This window comes from Poecilia latipinna, unplaced genomic scaffold, assembly GCF_001443285.1.
Source record: "Poecilia latipinna isolate Pla-1442-1.1 unplaced genomic scaffold, P_latipinna-1.0 Scaffold33, whole genome shotgun sequence".
In the NCBI taxonomy this organism is placed as follows: Eukaryota; Metazoa; Chordata; class Actinopteri; order Cyprinodontiformes; family Poeciliidae; genus Poecilia; species Poecilia latipinna.
This window is the reverse complement of record NW_015112649.1, coordinates 23,500-44,570: the sequence shown is the minus strand read 5'-3', so window position 1 is coordinate 44,570 and position 21,071 is coordinate 23,500. Positions and strand designations below refer to the sequence as shown.

Genomic DNA, 21,071 nt, shown 5'->3' with positions numbered 1-21,071 from the left:
GAAAAGAAAAGAAAAGAAAAGGCGTTTAAATTGGGCTGAATAGTTTAAGGGGAACATATGTCTCGAAAAAGACGTTTATTGGTGTCTAAATGTGGCTTAAAATTAAAGACTTAAAGAGACTCAAAACAGAAGAGACGGTAAAGACGAGTCATTTGAAAATTGAAAAAAAAAAAAAAAAAAAAAAAAGACGTCCACAAGCAGATGCACGCTAATGTGTAAATGGTGAACGTCTTGGAAACGTCTTGGAAAGACGTTTACAAAAAAAAAAAAAAAAAGATGCATTTTGCTGTCCACGTGCAGGCGAAAGGTGAAACGACGTCTATGACAGTGTGGTTGAAAATACAAGATGTTTCCAAAAAAAAAAAAAAGACTTACTGTCGACATGCTGGTAGAAAGTGAAGCAAACACACCCAAGCAAAAAGTGGAAAGACGTGAACAATGACGTCCGTTGGTGTCAAAAGGGATAAAAAATTGGAAACTCATAAAATCTCCATAAAATTATACTGACGTCTAAGGGAGAGGTATAAAAAAAAAAAGATTGACAATACACCAAAAGAAAATCTGTCGATGACTAAATATGGCTGAAATGTGAAAATATTTCCGTAAAATTGTCTACAAGTGTCTAAATGTGTTGAAACGGGGAAAAGACATACACAGAAATAAGTTTTTTTATTTTATTTAATTGTGGCCATAAAAAAAGGAAACGTGTATTGATGTATAAAAACGAGAAAGGGGTCACTGGGGTAGCTCCAATGGGCCACCTACTGGAGTCTAATATTTTATACAAGCCGTATTTGAGCTCGATCTATTGGCTTAAAAATGACTGTTTTCAATCTACATCTCCAGTCTGTCCGACCGTGAGCAGAAATCGAGTGTTTGAACTGCGAATGCCAAAAGCTCCCAATCTACGAATCTACAAGAATCTGCAAAAAAAAAACAAAACAAAAAAAAACAAAAAAAAAAACTTTTTTTTTCAACACATGAGAGGAGACGTTTGCTTTGCTCTCCGATAAAACATCTCGGGCTGCAGACTGACTGATGGAGCGAGAGCTGAAGGTGTTTCACAGTCGAGGCTGTTAAAACAAAGTGTCTTCTTTCAACGCTAGTTTCCAGTTCTGTTTTTTTTTTCTTTCCATCGACAAGAAGCAAAAAAAAAAAAAAAAAAAAAACCCCCACCCCGGCACTTTTGTTCCCCTCAACTGAGCGAGCGAGGAAAGATAAGGTGTCATCACTCCGACATGAAGCTGAAGGTCTCCCCTGTTTGGAAATGCGTGTCTGGATTCTGCCCCGCTTTAATGGCCAGATGCCACCACATGTTCCGGCCTCTTGACTTGTGTTGCTTTTACTAAGTGCTCGATTGAGTGTCTCTTTTTTCTCTTTTTTCCTGTCTTCCTCGTTTTGTCACGCCAACATAAAATTATTATAATTTACTTATTTATTTATTTATTTATTTATTTATTTATTTATTTATTTATTTATTTATTTATTTATTTTACTATTTTGACTAAAATACGAAATTGTTGTTTATTGTTTTTATTTCAATGATGACATAAAAATGAAATGCATAATTCTTGCATTTCCTTGAGAGTCAATATCCATGTCCAAAAATGCACCTATCTTGTTTTAAGGTAAAAACTGCAACAACAAAAAGAAGAGAGAAAAAAAGAAAATCAATGTGTTAAAAAAATAAAATTAAAAAAATAAATCAGATTTATTTCATGGTTGCACTTTTGGTTATAAAGCAATAAAATATATAAAAGATATATTAGGGAGCTGGGAGGAACTATATAAATAATGATTCAGAATCACATGAACAAATGGATTTTAGTCCGTGGATGTCCTTTTTCTTTTATTGGAAAGTTTATATGAAACTATATGAGTCGCTTCATTATTCCTCCGTTAAGCGCAGAGCTTACATGCAGTCTCTTTCCAAATAAAAATGTAAATACTACTCATCATCATCATCATCATCATCGTTATCATCAGCATCATATAATATAGTCAGGAGGTTAAGATACTTCACGTCGTCACGGCTCTTATTAGACACTTGAACAGTCCAACCTCCTTCAAAACAAAGAAACCGAATTAAGAAAGAAAAGCAAAAACAAACAAAACAGAAAGACTGCATATGGCTCTCTTGGAAAACCCCAATGTAAACAATACAGACAGGGGGAAACCGAGTCTCCTATACAATAATAACGGTACAGGAATTAAGACACGTTTTATTCTTATTGTTTTCAACAATATAAGATAATATGTAATTACATTCAGAAATACATCTCTCTCTCTCTTTTATTTCTTCCTCCCCTTTCCTGCTAAATCTATCAGTTCTTTCCTCGAACGCAGCGGAACCAAAGTGGTGTGAGAACCTGACGTCTGCTTGATCAGTTGCTGTCGTGTAAGTGCTTTTAAGCCTAAAATTGTGGTTCTTGAAAACGTCCCCAAAACGTTTAAATTTGCGATAAGAGGAGGTGGCGGGAAAACGTGTTTTTTTTATTTTTTATTTTTTATTGTTTTTATGTATTTTACTTACGTATAGACCAAAAGGTTTGTTATTGTGGCTGTTCTCGCAGATTCCCAGTCTTTCTTACCGCAAGTGCTTGAAGCTTCGCTCTCATCATCATGTAAATTCTCCAGGAAAAAAAAGAAAAGAAAAAAAAGGAAAAGTTTTTAGTTTTTTTTTTTTTTGTCCTCTCTCAGTGTCCTTTTTTTTTTTAAGAGCCGAGGTCCACGAGGTTAGAAGACATAGAGTTTAGTATAGTGTCATGGTGCACCGAGTGGTGATGGTGCACCGAGTCTGCGCCACCCGGCACCGGAATCGCGCTGGGTCCCGGAGGGGGCGCAAGGCCGTGCAGGGACGGTAAGCCGGCGTTCGAGCCCAAGAGCAGGGCCGGGCTCGGCGACGTGTGATCCGGTGTCCCCGAAGGCGTTTTATCGTCGTCCGAGCTCCCCAAAAGAGTTTTATTTCCGTTCATGGAAGAAGATAGGTTGTGACTGTTGCTGTTGGAGTTCTCGCTGTTTTCCCTAAAAGGAAAAGGGAATTCAATTTTAATTGGTGCACACTCATTCAACAGGCATTTCGCAACATTGACATGTGCATCTAAAAAAAGGAAAGGAAAGCTAAATTTGCTATTCATATTCACACTAGTAAAACAGCTTTTCAACAGCGAGACATTGTTTTCCCTCTTTAGATTTTCCAATCATGCATATCAATTAGTATTTAATGGTTAAATTTTTCAAACATCGCTTCTTTTATTATTATGAACCTGAAAATTTGTATTAGAATTCAACTGAAATGTTCTCAGTCAGCTGTTATTTTAATTATTCTTGCGATGCAGAGAATGGTACACTACAAAATGGATTTGGGGAAGTCTCCAATTTTAGACATTTAAATGATTTAAAGAAATATATATCAAGAAAATTTGTTTGTTAATGTGACGTTCAAAAAAATCTTCCATTCTAACAATGCTAGCTAATTTATTTGTGTAACATGTCCTTCGTGACTGTTCAAATTAAAGTTGCACTGGGAATGATGGTTCAGTCAACTAATATTGAGCAAAGAATGGGAAGGTGTATGTGTTTACTTTATAACTCTAATGACTATCTGAGCTTAGAAAAGGTTACAAACTGTCATACTATACAACAGAAACTTAGGCAAAGTTTCTGTTGGAGCAAGAGTTTAGGTTTGTAAACTAACAGCGTTAGCTAGTTTAGTGATGTCAAGCTTGCTAGCAATACGACCTTAGCCCTGAATCAGTTGTTGACAACGACAGACACATCTAAGATGCGAAATAGTTCACATGCTGTCTTTTCAGAAAAGATTTACACATTCTGTAACTATTTCAGGAACTTGTTCTGCTTTAGCGACAGCACTGCCGCTAAAGTCAAACCTCTAGCTGACGCTGCCTGTGTGTGTAATTCCCCATTTTTTCCCTCTCCCCTGAAGGAGTCAGTCGACGCCAATGAACGGAACATCTCGGCCATGGTAGTTGAGGAAAAGTTGAACATTTCACTGCAACAGGATGTATTTTTAGAAGAGTCTAATATTTTATAAACATTTTATGCTAGAACGGAGACAGCACAAAGGCTACGGTCAAGCCGACTATAGACAGCTAGGTGTATTAGCGCTGATGTTTAAAAACTTTGTTGCAATTATAGAAACATTTTAATCAAAAGCGATTTTGTGTGCTTTGTTTCTCTTTAGCACGGAAAGATAAACAAAATTAATAAAATGGTTGGAATTTCAGTAAATCTGTTGAGTAGGGAAATCTTAAAAAGGCGCTTCTACCTGCTCCTGTTTATATACACTGTACATAAGTTATTATCAGAGATATTATTTGAAGTCTGCACAACGTAAGTTAAGGGAAATTGCTGCAACAGTTTGTTTTGTTAGTGCAGACGCACGATGGAGATTGATTTATAGCGTGTTTACAACTGCTCTTTTGTGGAAAGGTACGAGAGATCATGTATTAACGCAGCAACCAGCAATCCATTCGTGCATACCTGCTCATTAAAGAGTCCGTGAAATAATAAGACTCTCGTTTGGCTGCAGCGCCGCAGCACAGACTTAAAAACAATGACAGGCGGCCATAAATCCCGACCTTTCCAAAAGTCATTAGAGCTTATTAGCTAAATCAATCGCTGTGTCGAAACATTTGTAATTTAGGGTTACAGGTGGCATAGTTTATATATATGTGAGCGCTGAGCCTTTTCTCTGCAAGAGCACATGATTTACGTGGAGCTTTCAGCCCGAATTAGTGGCCAGAGGCTGAAAGAAGACACCAGCTGGGGCGCACACCTCTCTGCAGCGCCTGCGTGTGTAATTCCCCCCTAAAAAACCTTCAAATGTGGCCTACACGCTAAATGGAAGCATGGACTGTAAAACATAATAAATAAATAAAAACTTTTTAAAAAAGCATCTTTCTATAGACATGTTCTCATTTGCTTCTGCTCACTCCATGGTTGTTTGGGTTAGCATAACATATTTGTATGTGTGTGTGTGTGTGTGTGTGTGTGTGTGTGTGTGTGTGTGTGTGTGTTTTAGCTTTTTTTTTGATGTTGATATGAAAGTAAAACCTCGGGTGATAATAAGTGTAATTACTACGGCAAAAGGAGAGGTAAATGTACGCTTATATGTCCTTGTAATTTGCCTAACAGCAAACCTTTTAATTTCCTGCTTTCCAAACTTTTTCACTCAGACTCCAACACTTTTCATAGACGCCCAAACCAGAAGAAGAGTTAACCTGGAGCTGGAGTGGACTGTTTCAATATGATTTAATTTAATAAATACATAAATAAATGTGATGAAAGAGACAGAATAAACAGCAAGAGACGGGAAGTTTTGAACATATTTTCAGATGTAGGTCAGCACGTCAAAGTGCTTGTGACTCAGCACCATTTTGTTTTAACATGACTCTGCTTTTTTTTTTTTTACCCCCTTTTCCAACATGTTGATAGTTTTATCTGCAGACGCTCCTACCTCTCCTTCGCCTCCGCCGCCCGGTCTCTCTGCCGCCGGTTCTTGAACCAGTTGCTGACCTGCGTGGTGGTGAGTCCCGTGGCCTCGGCCAATTCCCTCTTTTCCCGCGGGGACGGGTACGGGTTGTGGGTGTACCACTCCCGCAGCACGCTCCGGCTCTTCTCCTTGAAGCAGTAGCTCGTCTCCTCTCCGTCCCAGATGGAGCGGGGCAGCGGGAACTTTCTCCGGACGCGGTACTTCCCTACGGCCCCGAGAGGGCGGCCCCGCAGCTTCTCCGCCTCGATGTAGTGCGCCTTGAGCCACAGCTGCTGCAGCTTCGGGTGGTTGTGCGGCGAGAACTGGTGGCTCTCCAGGATCTTGTAGAGCTCTCGGAAGTTGCCCCGGTGGAAGGCGACCACGGCTTTCGCCTTGAGGACGCTCTCGTTCTTGTGGAGGTGCTCGCAGGCCGGCAGGGACCAGAGGAAGCGTCCCAGCCGCTCGATGTTCCCCCCTTGCTGGAGGACCTCGCAGACGCACGCGACTTGCTCCTGCGTGAAACCAAACGTCGGGAGCATTGACATGGCGACAGCCGCAGACCAGCGCAGATTAGATTGTGCCTCACTTCCACGTCTCTTGTCTCAGTCTCTCATTAAAGTGACACGCAGTAAGTCCACAAGTGTCAAGAAAAGAAAAGAAAAAAAAAAAAGAAGAAGAAAAAAAAAGTGTCCCAGAAGAGCAGCCTATACGACTCAGGGGTTAGGGGTAATATCCAGCTTCAATGCCCGTTGAGCCATGCAGATCCCCGGGCGACAGTTCCTCGTGAAAGTTGCGGCGAAACACACACACAGAGGGAGAGAGAAATGTGGAACTCCTTCCTCAGTCCGCCTCCACCTTTTCTGCGCCGTTTCTACATAAACTACTCCCGGAGAGCAGACTCGCTGGCTCGTTTTAATAATATTATTCTAAGCTGGCAAGACAAGCGATTATATGAACTCTGATTGGTCGGTTATCTGACCCGGGGATGGTGAGGATAAGACAATAGCCTCAGTCAAATTATTTGCCATGGTTACGCTGTCACTCAGCGTAACCCGATACCCTTTGAGGTGGCTCCTTGGCAAAGTCGAGCGGATTGTTCTCTGCGTGTCCAGCCCGCCCTCCCAATAGAAATATTGCTCAGATTTTTCTCCCTCCTTCCCCCCACCCCTCCACTCTCTCTCTTAAACGTTTTTATTACTCCTCTCTTCTTCTTCTTCTTCTTTTTTTTTTTTTTGACGGACACACCGGGCAGCCAAAGAGCGCGCAGCAGTGAGGAAGGTGCGGGGCCGGAGGGGAGAAGGAGAGCCACGCTGTTCTCGCGGCTGGAGGGAGGATGGCGCCAGAGCGCGCAGGGCAGGGATCACCACGCAGGACCGGCGCGTCTTCAATGCGCCTGGAAGCGCTCTGAAATCAGCCGGAGAGATGTCACTCTGAGATAAACAATAATAAAAAAAAAATAAAATAAAGTTGGTTCCTTTACTGATTTGAAACGAAAACTCTGGTCGTTTTGAATGTTGACAAGCAAAAACAAATCAACACGTCTAACAAATAACTAAGACAAACAAACAAAAATCTTCATGAATATCTAAAGATGAGTGGTATTCAGAAGGAAGATTGTTATTTTCTTCAGGAAGTCAGACGTGGATTATTTTGGTAGAAGCAGTTGGTTGAAAAGTCTCCAACTAAGACTCCGTCCGTTAAAAGTCAAAAGAAATGCTGCATGTAAAAAAGTGCTCGGAACGGGAATAAATCTTCATATTTCCCTTGAATAAATATGTCTACCTATACAGATTTAGCTTTTATGTTTTTATTCTTAGGCCTCTTGTTTGAAAAGACGTGGCATGGGTTTTTTCGGGGAGGATTACATTAAACCTATTTTAATATGTATTTTCAACTTGATTCATTTGGGGGAGAAAACAAATACAATCTAAACGTGATTTTTATTTATTTTTCTCTCTCTCTTTTGCATAAAGCGGTTGTCCATTTTCTAAGTTTTGTCAGAGCTATTTTTGCACATGACAGCACAGGAGATGGATATTTAAATTAGAGGTGAGACAGAGAGTGAGCAATGAACAATCTGGAGGTGTTGCAGCCGCCGGTCCTGATGGAGAAATCAGCTCCGCTCTGCAGCCCACAACCCAGAACCGAGGGAGCCACGAGGAGAATCTGAGAAAAGCCGAGAGGAGGAAGAAAAGAAAAATAAGTAGGAAAAAAAAAACACCGGCATCAGTTGTTGGTGAGAGAAGATTTGTTTTGCTCGAAAGACATGAGATTATAGGAAGTCAGAGAGGACCAGAGGAGGGACTGCAGGGTAAGATCTCAGTTCTTTTCTAATAGAGCTATTATTAATACAAATACCACTCCTAAAACTACTCGTATTAATAATAACTATTATAATAGTGGTAATAAGTAATCATGAAAGAGCGAGTAATTTGAATCTAGAGAGAGCAGATTAAATTTGGTATAAATACACGATAAAAATATATAAAAAAAAAAACGAGCGGAAAAACCTGTTTACTGTGAAAAGTGTGACTCAGTGGCTTATTTCAGGCTTTAGACGCACGCGTGTCACGCAGGCGGACGTTCAGGCGTGTTGTTGACGGCGGGGCCAAAGACTTGACCAGCTGATAGATTTCCATCGTCTCACCGTGGGACCTCTTTATTAGAGATACTATTGTCAGCAGCACCGGCGAACGGTATCACGTCAATCCACACAGTTGCTCCAAACCACACACACACCCACGAACACGCTGACACACTCTTTCCTCTGCTTTTTGCTGCTCTTGATGGCCTAATGGCACTGAATTAATAGATCAACTTATAAATTGGAGATCTTCTGACGCTGCTAAACATGTCTAGCTACCAAATCGTATTATTTTTCATTAAAAAAAAAGAAGTTTTGTGCTTGGAATTAGAAAAAAAAAGAAAAAAATGTTCACATTAAATATTAAGCTCTCAATAAGAAGAAACATTCAGTGCTGACATAAAGATTCAAATTTCCCCCTCTGTTTACCTTCAAAATTACCGATTAAACAGCTTATGTTGTGTTCAATGTAATAAATCAACACAATATATATAAAAATATATTTTATTTTTTGTTGATTTTCTTTTCGATGCTCACAGGAGCCAATGGGACGCCGCGTTTCATCTGAACCGCAGCTGCTTAAAAAGAAATTATTAGCGTAATTACGACGCGCGTTTATTACCTGTGACGAAGAGCGCTGTAAGGAGAGCCTGATCCCTGCTTCCGCACCCTGTCTTCTCCCTCTGTTTAATAAATTGACTTGGGTTTCGCCTCAAGCGCACTTCTCGGGGTATTACGGAATTAGGCTGATTAATGGGAATCGCCAAGGGACCGTGCGTCGCATGGAAAAAAGATAGTGGGGTGATGGGGGGGGGGATATCACGAAAATGACTTTAATTTCGAAGTAAACTAATATGTAGATACATAAATACATACATAAATGGACAAACGACNTTCACCAAAAAGTAAAGTTGTAATCCCGCCCTATTATTATTATTATTATTATTATTATTATTATTATTATTATTATTATACGAGGCCCCTGAATTGCAAATAATAGCGGCTCCGAACACTGTTTTGACAGACAAGAAATTTTAAACTGATTGCAGATACAAAAAAAAAAAAAAATTATCAACCCCGCACATCTAACCCAGAACCAGACACCGCTCTGACACGGTCCAAAACATACCAAAGTCTCTCCCAGTGGTGAAAGAGGTGCTGAAATTACACTAGAAGAGCGCTGTATGGAGAGCTGTTGAATGCATGTATCAATGTTATGCTTACTGTATGAAAAGCCCATTGAAATTATTAATGCGGTGTATTTTTTTAAAATTATTTTTTCACTTATTTGCATGGTCCTTCACTCAAAACTCCCCTTGTGTGCCTTTGTTTAGAACTGAAGAAAATGAGGGTTGGATTTTATTTAAATTTTTTAAATTATTTATGGATGTTTTGGTGAAAGACGTGCTCTTCTTCAGCTGATGTGTCTTTCATCCTTTCAACATTTCTTGGATGATGTTGAAAACAACACCCAGGTCCCATTTTAGCACCTGCTGACGTTTGTGTTGTTATTGTCAGTGTTTTCCATTGTTACTTATTATAAATAGTTGGGGGTTTTTCTCTCCAACCAACTTTCTGTGTCCTGCAAAATGCTTAATTTGTTGATTGATTGATTTTTTTTTTCTCAGATCTTTTGTGAACTGATACGTTTTCTCTGAACCACAGTGCATCTAATAGAGAGAAAAAAAAGGCTAACGGTGAAGCAACTGCACTACAGCATAAAGAAAATGTCGGATATCAAACGACATAAATACAAAGTGTCTTTCATTGTGTTGGTTTGTTCACAATCAGCAGTGGGTGTGAGCAGGCCGGCAGGGACCGGGGTCCCATGTCTGTCCCCTGACAGTGTTTGTAAACCCCTTGTTTCCACAGATCAGTCTGATCAGAGGGCTGCGGCTCTGAAACGGTAACTATTCCAGCCGCTGATGAATGAAGATCACGTTTCCCCTAATAGCCAGCCCTTTATTTTCACAACCTCCCACCGCTCACTTCAGCCACTCTGGACCACGTCCTCCAACTAATTGAGCTGATTATTGCAAGATGTGCATGTTTTGTTGTGCACATGTGTGTGTTGCACACGGATCAAGTGTCGATTTGAGCCTGCAGCACTCTGATTTGAACTTTATTCCATAAAACTGTCGCAGCTCCCCGTTAGATTGATGATCATAAAACCTTTTGGGGAGGCAGACATGACAGAGAGAGACTAGCAAATCCGAAATCTTTGCGTCGATCCTGGTTTGGGTGGTCATCAATGTCTGTTTACATCTATCTTGTTACCCCGGAGGCCAGGTAAAGATTTCAGTAAACCATGCCGCTAAGCAAGCATGAAGGGACAACGCACAGGGGGTAGGTAGGTGTGCCTGTGTGAGGGTTTGTTTCACGAAGGTTCTGACCAGACGGCAGGTTCATCAGATTGGAGGGGTTCGGATTCCAGCTCCACTCTAAAATATACAGCCTCGCCGTTTAGAGGCAGTTAAAAGGTGAGAAAAGATCACATTCACCTGATGAGGATGATATAACAAACACGGCCACGTTAAGCAGGGCTGCATCCAAGGGTCAGGGGCCGTGCAGAGGACAAGTCCAAGAAAACGGGGATGTAAACGTGTCCAGCTAGCATGAGGTCTTCAAAACTTTATGTACAGTTTAGCAGAATCCGTTGGAAAAGTTGAACACAACAACTTTATGTTGAAAAGGGCTCCTTCATCTGTTTTCTTATTTCCTTGTATTTGCTACATAAACATGTTAGTTTCAGTTTTCTACTTTTCTCAAAGAGTGAAGCCACCATTGACGGGACAAAACTTCAGGGGCTTATCTGGCCCTGGATCCACCCACAGTGTGGATGAAGTCTTAAATATTTTTGATTTGTTTCCCAAATTTATGAATATTTCTGAAAAAACAAAACAAAAACAAGAACAATAACCCTTTTATTGTATTAGTTTCCATAAATGTAGGATGACGTTATTCTTCCAAATAAATCTGGACTATGTTTATTTCATCCATGTGTTGCTGAAGGTGGTAACCACGTCAGGTTGTCGCACACCAATAAACTCAACCACAATAATGTCAAAAGTAGCTGGTTTTCTAAGACGCCCAGGCTCTTCACCCTGGGGGTCACTGTTTTAGGGGTGGCACAAGTGCTTAAGAAGTTTGTGTCTAAACTGATGCTAAATTAAAGTGTTATTTTAGCTTTTGTTTAAGGAACGTGGCCTTTGATCGGCTCTGGTTGAAATTTAAAAAGATCTAAAAAACATTTTTTGTTCTTTTTGGCATCAAGACAAAAAGGCTAAAAAAAAATGCAATGTTCGGATGAATCGGTTGTGAACTGAATGACTAAGAATCGTTGTGAATAGATTTCTGCATACAACACCATGGAAAAAAAAGTAAATGTTTTGTTTTGAGGGTGGAAATAATTTCGAATTGAAGATCGTTTGTTTGGAAAGTTTCAAAGACAGAAAACCTAAAACAGTTATTCACGTCCACAAAATAAAATTTCTGAATTTGATATGCCATTATAATTTGGTGTACCTGAAGCACTTGTCAACATCAGCACTTAAGACATGGACAAGTTACTAAGAAGTGACTATTTGTGCAGATCTGAAAGACAAAATTACAAAAATAAACATACATATTACTAACTTTTAAACAAACTCATCAGCTAGTTAAATCTGTACTCCCAGATGATACTAACAATCCAATATTGTATTTTCTTTTATGAAAGAAATGAGCATGAACTGAAATGAACCAAGAGCTATTTAAACAGTCAAACAGTACCAGGCAAGTAATAAAAGAAACCCTACATAGTTTGTGGATGCTAATTAAAATCAGAGGGTAAAATCTCATGAGAGGTTTGTCAAGCAGCAGCCAAAAAACCGTCACCACCCCACTCACCCCACTCACCCCACCGTGGAGGTGTGGACAAAACTCCCATGCCAAATGCAGATGGCCTGAACACAGCAGCAAAACGGCAACAAGTGTCTGCTTTTCTAGCAGGCTGGCCATCATGGCTGATGAGTAGCTGTGTCTGTTTACAAGGAGCGGAGGAGGGGAAGGTGAGGGGCGTAGAGGAGGGCTGCTGGGTGGTGAGTGAGAGCAAAAGAGAGCGTGGCGCTTTCGCTGCTGCCCTTAATTTATTCGATCAATCACTCCATTTGATTCTTGTTTATTTTCAGGAGTTGCACGGTCATTTCAGCTGCACACTGAGCCCTTTATGGACTGGCCAAGGCGCCCCCCCCCCCACCCTCCTCCGCCGCCAGGACTGTATAGCATGCATTAGGCCGTAATTTGAAAGGAAGAGTGGTTCCAGCACTTCTCAGGTATTTCACGGTTCCTAACCTTTATGGTGGAACGGCCAGAGTCCTGTCTCTCGTCAAGCTGGCAATGCGCAGACGTGCGGGGCTTCAGACCCACTCTGATCTATATCAACGCCGCGGGTTTGCCATTAATGACTTCAAACACACGTCGGTGTGGAATTACAATATCCATAATTTGGCGAGTGGAATCTAGACAAAAGCAGGGATTTTAATGTGATTTCTTTGGTAGAAGGCCTAAAATTACAGCTATAGTGAATTCACTGATTTTTTTTTTTTTTTTGCATGTCTTTCACGGATCTAAATATTGTACAGATACACTTGTGTAGATTGCAAAGCAGTTGTTGTAGATCAGAATGCTCTGATCTGAAGAGCCTAGCTGGAGGTTCGCTTGCTTTTGCTGTTGTTAAGGCACGAAAGTAAGAAACCGTCTTGGGACCAATATCCAGGATCAGATAAACTTCGGCTTGCTCTGCATCAAAGTGGCACAAAGGCAGGGCTGTATAATTGGATCATGATTACCAGTTTACATTTTAAACAGTGAACAGATTGAAGACTCAAAATTTGAGGCTTCCGTGTTTTTTTTTCCTTTTTTTCAGGAGGTATAAACCCAAACATGGGAGAAGAACTTTGGAAACTTGAATCCTATTGATCTCAGAATAGTTTGTTTTCACTCACAGCTCAGACCGTCCGCTCTTACTGTCCTGCAACATTTTTATTTATTTATTATTTTATTAAAAAGCGACTGCAGTAATTAGCAACGTGCTAATGCTTGAATTTGTATCCATTCCTGTGTGCAAGCTTTTTACAACCCTTTGTGGTTTCACATGAAATACAAGACTTGACCCAGTGTCAGTGGCCATATGGGCAGTAAATGCCTCCCCGATAGAGTCAGTGGTTGTGCTGATACTGTAAAAGAGAGACAGCCTTATGATACATCACACGATGGTGTTTCAAGAGCAAGACAATAATGGTGAGGCAGATGTTCTGGTTTGGAGAGATTTTTTATTTTTTTGTTCTCTGTGGTCCAATGAGAATACAGAAGCAGCGTTGACCTCTTTAGCATTACTGCTGCCATCAACAAACAGAAAATAAAGCAAAATGAAATGATCCGAAAGAAATATCACGAAACGGCATCACACATCAGACTGGACACGTTTTCTAACCACAAAAGGTCGAACAACAGGATGAGTTTTTTTTTTTTTTTTTCAGCAAGTCATGAGCTAATTTGTTATTTCGCTCCACTGAAATCTTGTTTGCAGTTGTTTGCTTAAAGACTGTGGTTTTTGAACTATTCAGAAGTACGTCAGATAGTGGTCTGAGTGGGACTCAGTGGAAATGGAGGCAGAAGGTGAACGCAAACAAGTTCCCAAACACCACCCAACCTCATCGATCGCTGAGAACGGTTTATCTTTTTTGCTAGATTGTACGTTTTTATCCAGAGTAGTCAGACGTGGAAGGGGTGGAGACAGGGAGAAGACATGCAGAGCGAGACGTGAGCTGCAGAGAGTTACTGTATGTCAACTATGTATGGAGTGCTTGCTCTAACCCTACGCTGAAGTTGTCATGTAAATAAGTCAAACCCACAATTCAAATACATCCTTCAACTTACTAAGTAGAGTCAAATGAGAAGAACGTCTTAGACCTCTTTTCTTTGTTTCAATAATGTAACTCAAAGACGGACAAAGTCCATTTCCTGCCGTTTTAAAATGTCTGACAGTTTAATGGTTCTTCAAAAGCTTTATTACTTGTTCAAAAATGTTTGAGGACCGCAACTGCGAAGGCTTCTGCTGACTTTGTTTATATAAGCGATTAGCTGCAACCAGGAGACTCAAGGCACAAAATCTGGTCACATCTTTAATTTTGGACAACATTAAGACATCCAGCAGTTTAAATCTTCCTGCTTAGAATTGCAGCATCATAAATAAAAGGCTATGTGTAGTTGTTTTTAAAACGGCAAACCAAATTTTTGATTCCAGTCTGTGGATCTCATCCGCTCTGCTGTAATGATAGACTGATTGAGAGTTTTTTTTTTTTGTTTTTTTTTTTTAAACTTGGAATTTGCTTCTTTGAAATTTCCAGATTCTTCCTCTTGGCACAAAGTTACGCACCGATGAGTTCGTCACTCTCTTGTTTTTTTATTTTCCCTGGGGTAACTCCAGAAAGCAGGTTCGGCAGGTTTTACACAATCTATGCTTTGATATGCATCCAGAAACATAACTTTACAAACATATAAAGCTTTCAATGTCAACCAAAGATGGGAACAAGGAAAAGAAAAACCCCACAAAACAAGATACAGCTGCTGGACACTTAAACCGTCCACTTAACCACTGATAAAAGGTAGAATGAAATAAAACGAGTCTTTAGATTTTTATTTTTAGTTTAAGCCTGATTTATACTCCCTGGGAAAGTCAACTTTTCTCAGAAAAATAACACTTCCCCTCATGTCACTGGAAGATTATCTGTTTCTTCTTTAAATGTTTTATTTTGGATCAAAGTTCATATTTTCATACACACAGAGCAACAATGACTTAAAATCTCCAGACCGCTTTTTTTATTTTTTACCGTGAAGCCGTTTAGAAAACTCGCTAATAACTTTCTACTTCTAACAGACTTCTGTAACATTAAAGAAAATCATCCATCAAACCTTTTGTTGTGTTAAGCTCAGTCTTGGACATAAAATGAGACACTTTGAAGATGAAGGCGAGTGTTTACTTTGTGAATTCAAGTGTGACCCCGGGCATTTTTTTTTTCCTTTTTTTTTTTTTTATTGGAAGCATTGTATTTCATAATGGCTTTTTAATTCCGCCTGCAGGATATCTTAAATGCCTGCAAACCGCCACACACTTTGTTCAGGAAACTTAACAAACCATGCTGAGCAAGTTGAAGTCACAGAAACGTGAAAGAAAAGTTTGGGAAATAAGTCCGAGAGCTACCTCTGTACATTTTATACCGATCTTTTCAAGTTGAAAATCAAAGGTTAAAGTTACACCAGCATGAACATGTTCGTTACATCCCTCTGTATGTTAAACATTGTCACAAAATTCTGAATGTTTTGAGAATAAAACATTTCTTTATTCCAAAAACAACACAAGGCACAAATTGACCGTTTAAGTTAATTCAATAGAGTGATTGATTGATTTTTTACTTCCTTTTCCCATCTGGAATAATGTAGCACAACTATATCCTCAAGATCTACACACTAAAAAAAAATAAAATAAATAAAATTCAAGGGAAAAACTGAAGAAATATGTCATGTAAACTTACTTAGGTTTCTTTTATCTTGTAGATGACAGAATAAACAATAAATTACGGAGCTTTAAACTTTTTTTTCCCCCCATGCTCAGTTTTCTATTTCCATATAAATGTTCACACCTAGGAAATAAAAGCAAAACTGACTGTTTTATAGACTTTGTGAGAGCCTCTGAATACACAGCGCTGGTGTTTTTGTGGCTTTTGACTGAAAATGTTTGGTGAAATAACAGGACATGAGCAGGATAGTGATGTCTTTAATGGACCTCATAGACTCATAGTAGAGGGCGATAACCGCTGGGCCAGTGGAAACCTTACACAGATTTCTGATGTCAGCTCCTCGGTCCGATTTATCCTTGAACAGGTTCTGCGAACGAGAGAGGATTTTTCTAGATTTGTCGATTATTTTCCTCCCTTTTTAAATGAGTCAAAAAACTGAGGCGGTATGAGTGAAAGAGCAATTTAGCGAAGCTGCAAAAGTAATTGCTTTGAAACATAAAGCAGATTATCTCTACCACTAACTTAAAGAACCAGCTCCTTTTTGTGCCTGTTTGTGTAAAACTGTCCTAAAAGGTGGAGCTACAGCTAAGCTGCAGGTTTTATTGCAGCTGTTTTTCTGCGAACAGTAGCGAAGTGGAAGGACAGAAACACATGGGCTCCACATGTTTCACACGTTCAGATCTGAAAACGCTGGACCCCTTTACTCTGATGCCTCTAAATAATTTTCAGCTGCAATTAATTTGCAGTCCACAAATTGCTACGGTAACATGATGGTATTCAGGGTTTGGGTAGCAACTGGTTGCATTGGCTCAATTACATTTACTTGAGTAACTTTCTTGAGAAAAAAACAACATTTTTACTACACTGTATTTTCTATTTTTACTTGAGTAAAATTTCTGGACTCTCTACCCACTGTGAGTAACTTCACTGACAGGAAAACACACATGTTTTACCTCAAATTTCTCCTGACACTGACACACCTGCAGTTTTTGGAAAAAGTTTTGCCAGCTTTATATTGAAAGAAGGTCATTTGGGGAAAAAAAAGAAATTTGCCCGATTTTGTTATGTTTTGTTGCTTTTATTGCCATTTTCTTCCTCAAAATGTGACATTTCCACTTAACTTTATATTTTGATCCATCTGATTATGTCATTTTAAAATATTAAATGATTGATAATTTCATCTATTACTCAGTATTTGCGTACTTTTTTTTCTCTCCTTTTTTTACTCTTACTTGAGTCATTTCTTGGATGGCTACTTTTTACTTCTACTTGAGTAAAAATACTTTAAAGGCGTGCTGCTCTTACTCGAATACAAGTTTTGGTTCCTCTGCTCACCTCTATTGGTCCTCGAAGAAACATGTTGCATGCTGCAAAAGATGAGCGACGCATCTTCCAGCAATCTAAAAACATAGACAGAGCTATAATATACACACATCATGTTCGTGGATCAGAATGGTCTAGTCAAACTCCAGACCCAAATCTAACAGGTGGTCTCACAAAGTCCACACCAAACATCTCAGATTCTTTTTTATAAAATAAAGAAGGATTTGAAAACTTATTGTGCGCTACTTAGTGTTGAAATCCCAATGAAACTTCAGATGTTTGAACACGAGATCATGTAAAAAGCTTCAAGGACTACAAACATGTGTGTGTGAGACTGCACTTTTTAGCCAAAATATGAAGTTCTAGATGAGCTGATAATGATGCGGCTCAAGCGCTCTCAAAAGTCTGGAGGTCATCTCCAGTGAAGAAGTGCCTGGAGGACTGGGTGAGGGGCGGCAGAGGGGGTTGATGATGTGATTCTGCACAAGCGAGAAAGGGGGGGATTACCGTCAATTGCTCCCAATTTGCAATGATACCCTCAGCGGGGCCACCCACATGTGCTGAGAGACAAGTGATAAATTGCTACATATGTCCATTCCACAGTGGCAGCTCCCCGATACCGGCACACAGCCCTCAATGAGCTCCAGTTGGTGCCACGTTAACTGTGAGAGGCATTGAGAATGCGAGAAGCGCCGAACGGAGCGACGGCGGCCGGGAAAACAGAGAGCCCGTTTCAGGCTCAAATTCTGTCAACATTTTTTTGTAAACATCTGCCTCCGAATCGCCAGCTTCTCCCTGGCCAACCAAAACAGCAGAACCCTGGAGTCGCAGCCGTTTGATAAATCTAACGCGATGCTCCGACGTAAACCGTGTGTGTTTCGCAACATCTCCTTTTAAAATAGCGAGCGCGCCGTATCGCGTGTTTTTTGCAACCAGATCCTTCAGGTTGGGTCTCATATTTGGATCAGGAGCAATTAGCTCTAAGCGTATCATTCCTCCGCCTAAAGAGGCGAGCAGATGGCTAATCCAAGCCTGCTATCTAATCAGAGGAGTCATTCTAATGAGAGAGTAATTTCATAAGAGGTCTTTGTCCCCTTGAATATTCAGGCAGCACCAACGGAGGGCTATTTATCATCTGTGCAGATTGGGAAGAGTCCCTAATAAACCACACATTTGTTTCCTGTCTGTGTGTGTCAGAGGAACGGCAGAATGTGACGCATGTGGCGCTACAGTGGGCCTGCGAGTGTGTGCGTGATTGTGTGTGTGTGGATGGGGGGGGGGTAACATGGTTGGAGTGTGTGTGGGTGGACAGCAGCTGCACCACTCTTCTCTGGTGTGTGCTGCAGCCTTATAGTCGGACAAATAGACGGGGCATTAGTGTAGAATTTACACCTTCGGGGTCAGGGCAGCAAAAAGCGGCGCATGCATTCGCAAGTGCAGCTGCAGGGTCAAAACATGCGTCCGCGTCTCTGCTCTCACAAACCGAGGCAGGACTTTTAGTGCTTTCTGTAAGTCCTGTTTGCTTTATTTTCCTGGCAAAAAAAAAAAAAAGACAGACATGATGACCCTAAAATAACATGTGGCTGTAAAAACTCAGGCCTTCTCCTTTGCACCACATGGAGACATCAACCTGTGAAAGACGTTTTATTTACAGCACAGAGGAAAAAAAAGTGATGGCAGGATCTTCTTTTAGCCAGCTTTAAAGCACGGGGCTGTTTATCAGGATGAATCTCGGCTTCTTTTTTCCCCCTCCGTTTCCTTCAAGCCGCATAAAGCCGGATGTTGTGCCTCTACCTTGGGAAAGAAATGAAAATGACACATGCTGACTTACAGACTGCTGCAGACCCATAGGCTCAGCTTTGTACCGGCGTCCACAGAGGGGGGCAAGAAAGCGAGGGAGAGGAGGAGGCTGTGGTGGGGGCGGGGGGTTGTCGGAGCCAGAATCGTATTTACATCAGGCTGTGTAATGTTATCAATAAAAGCCAGGCGGACTGCAGATCGCCGTAACTCACAACATGCAGGGAGCAGCACAGCTGCTGGGACTGGAGGTGAACAGGAGAGCTGCTGCAAGGAGCATGAAAACATTAAGGATCTGCAGATGCTCACATATCTGATACTTTCAAATTCGAAAAAAGTGAAAGAAGGATTCTGCATCGTTATCAAGCTTTAAATTTAAGATGCAGACCAAATTGTAAAAGCAGTTCCAATAGGATCTTTGATTTTTATAGATAACTCTGTTAGTTTTCCAAGTAAAAGCCTCATTGAGACAAAAATATTTTTTTAAAAGAGAAACCTGATCACAAAACAAGACATGAATTTGAGACCAAAAGTATTCTTAGATTTTAGATTTAAAATATTTGTTATTTTCATTTTATTTCAAAGAACTTTGTTTTTGTTGTAATGAGAGACTCTCTAAACATAATAGAGCAATGTAAAATGAGCTTATATTTTGAGAAAAAAAAATCTCTCAGTTCATATTTACTTTATTAAAACATGGCGAGTTGAAACTTTTTGCACCTTTCTCAATAATCAGTGGAAGAACGTTTCAAAGCGTCTGATTACTGCTGAGCAGTTTTATTCATGTTTCCAGTCGTGTTTTTGACAATTCATCCTTAATGAGGAGCTCCAGGTCTTTGAGTTTGAAATGCCTCCTTACCATCACCATAATCTTTAGCTGCCCACACAAATTCTCTATCACATTCAGATAAAAAAAAAAGATGACATTAAATGATTACTTTTAACCTAAATAGCCAGTGATATGAATAAGAATAGGATCAAATGTAGATAAAAATCACGTAAAAGTGAGGTCAATTAGTTATGTGGTGATTTTATTTTTCTGATTTTATTGTGGTACTTTACATCTATTTAATCATAAATACATATAAACTTACACAAATGATACACAGACGTCCATATAACATAAACTTAATGTAAATCAGCTTGTATTTCCATTTCTCCATGTATTGCAGATCTGCTTTACATAAGTTTGTTGTCATACCTTTTAACAATTTATAAAAAGTCTTAATGTTCCTAATGTTGGATAATCAGTCAATTAGTGTTTTTTTATACTGAGACTTTATTCAGTGAGGGGAAAAAAATCCCATGTAAGGAACTACTGGCACAATTATTACTAAACCCAGCAAATCCATTAGAACAAATGTAAACAAAGAATATCAAAATTTATAGAAACTGTTAAATGCTTATTTCAGTTTTTTTTTTTTTTTTTTGGGGGGGGGGGATAAATGGGTCGCATCACAAAGACCATTTTAGTCACGTTCCACAAAACTGGACAATAACTCTCACTCATCCTCCAGGTACGCAGTGCTAGATGGCAAGGAAGAAAATAGATATGTTCAGTTTTCAGATTTGGAAAATTGCAGCAAAGAGGGAAACCTTGAGGCCCGTCAGTATCCATAGCAACCATTAGACATCACCTGCATGTCCACCAGATGATTGGAAGAAAACCTTTCAAAGAAATAAACACCGTTCTTTGCTCAGATGAAACTAAGTTTAAAAAACTAAACCCAGTGGGGAACTAATAATCAATGTTTTCAAAATAAACCAACACACTGTGATGGTTTATTTGCAGTGTATTTGCAATGTTGCAGTGTATGAATACTGAGAAATACCTGGACATTAAATAAAAATGTGGCGCATCTCTTAGTAAAAATGGGTCATATTTAGCAAGATACTTAATAAAACGTCTGACAAATAAAACGACAGCAAATCTTCTTCCATGACCGTCTCTGTCTTCAGATCGAAATCCTGTAAAATACGCTGGAGCCGGGCAGAGAAAAGCAAACGAGAGGAGCCTGTGCAAAGAGGAATGAAAGTCTGCGCCAAACTTGTGAAATGTTATAGGCGATCCATTGCTTTCTTATTGGCAAAAGGGGGATTGTAGTACAAAGCATTCATAGCAGGGGTACCAATAACTGTGCTATCAGTGATAAAAAAATTTAAAAAAAAGTTTCCCAAGATAGATCAAGTAGAAGCTCTGACATTGAAGGCTGGATTTCTAACCGTTTCCTTTCTCTTCCTTGCTAAAAAAAAAAAAAGAGCATTTTTGACTTGAGGGCTCCCCCCCCCCCCCCCCCCCCCCCCCCCCCCCCCC

At 40.0% G+C, this 21,071-nt stretch overlaps 1 protein-coding gene and 1 long non-coding RNA gene across 2 annotated transcripts in view; one reads left to right on the top strand and one right to left on the bottom strand.

Moving 5' to 3' along the window:
* Nucleotides 1–2,705: 2,705 nt before the first annotated feature.
* six2a (SIX homeobox 2a) lies at nt 2,706–6,064 on the bottom strand. The gene is made up of 2 exons (XM_015041930.1): nt 5,480–6,064; nt 2,706–3,024 (listed from the first exon to the last, which is right to left on the bottom strand). The coding sequence occupies exons 1-2, from the start codon at nt 6,037–6,039 to the stop codon at nt 2,715–2,717; spliced, it is 870 nt and encodes a 289-aa protein (XP_014897416.1). The 5' UTR covers nt 6,040–6,064; the 3' UTR covers nt 2,706–2,714.
* Nucleotides 6,065–7,657: 1,593 nt separating this feature from the next.
* Nucleotides 7,658–21,071, top strand: part of LOC106953295 (uncharacterized) — a 27,406-nt gene continuing 13,992 nt past the window's right edge. The window contains exons 1-2 of the long non-coding RNA XR_001426176.1: nt 7,658–7,805; nt 9,497–9,576. This is a non-coding gene — a long non-coding RNA (uncharacterized LOC106953295). The remainder of the gene's footprint in view (nt 7,806–9,496; nt 9,577–21,071) is intronic.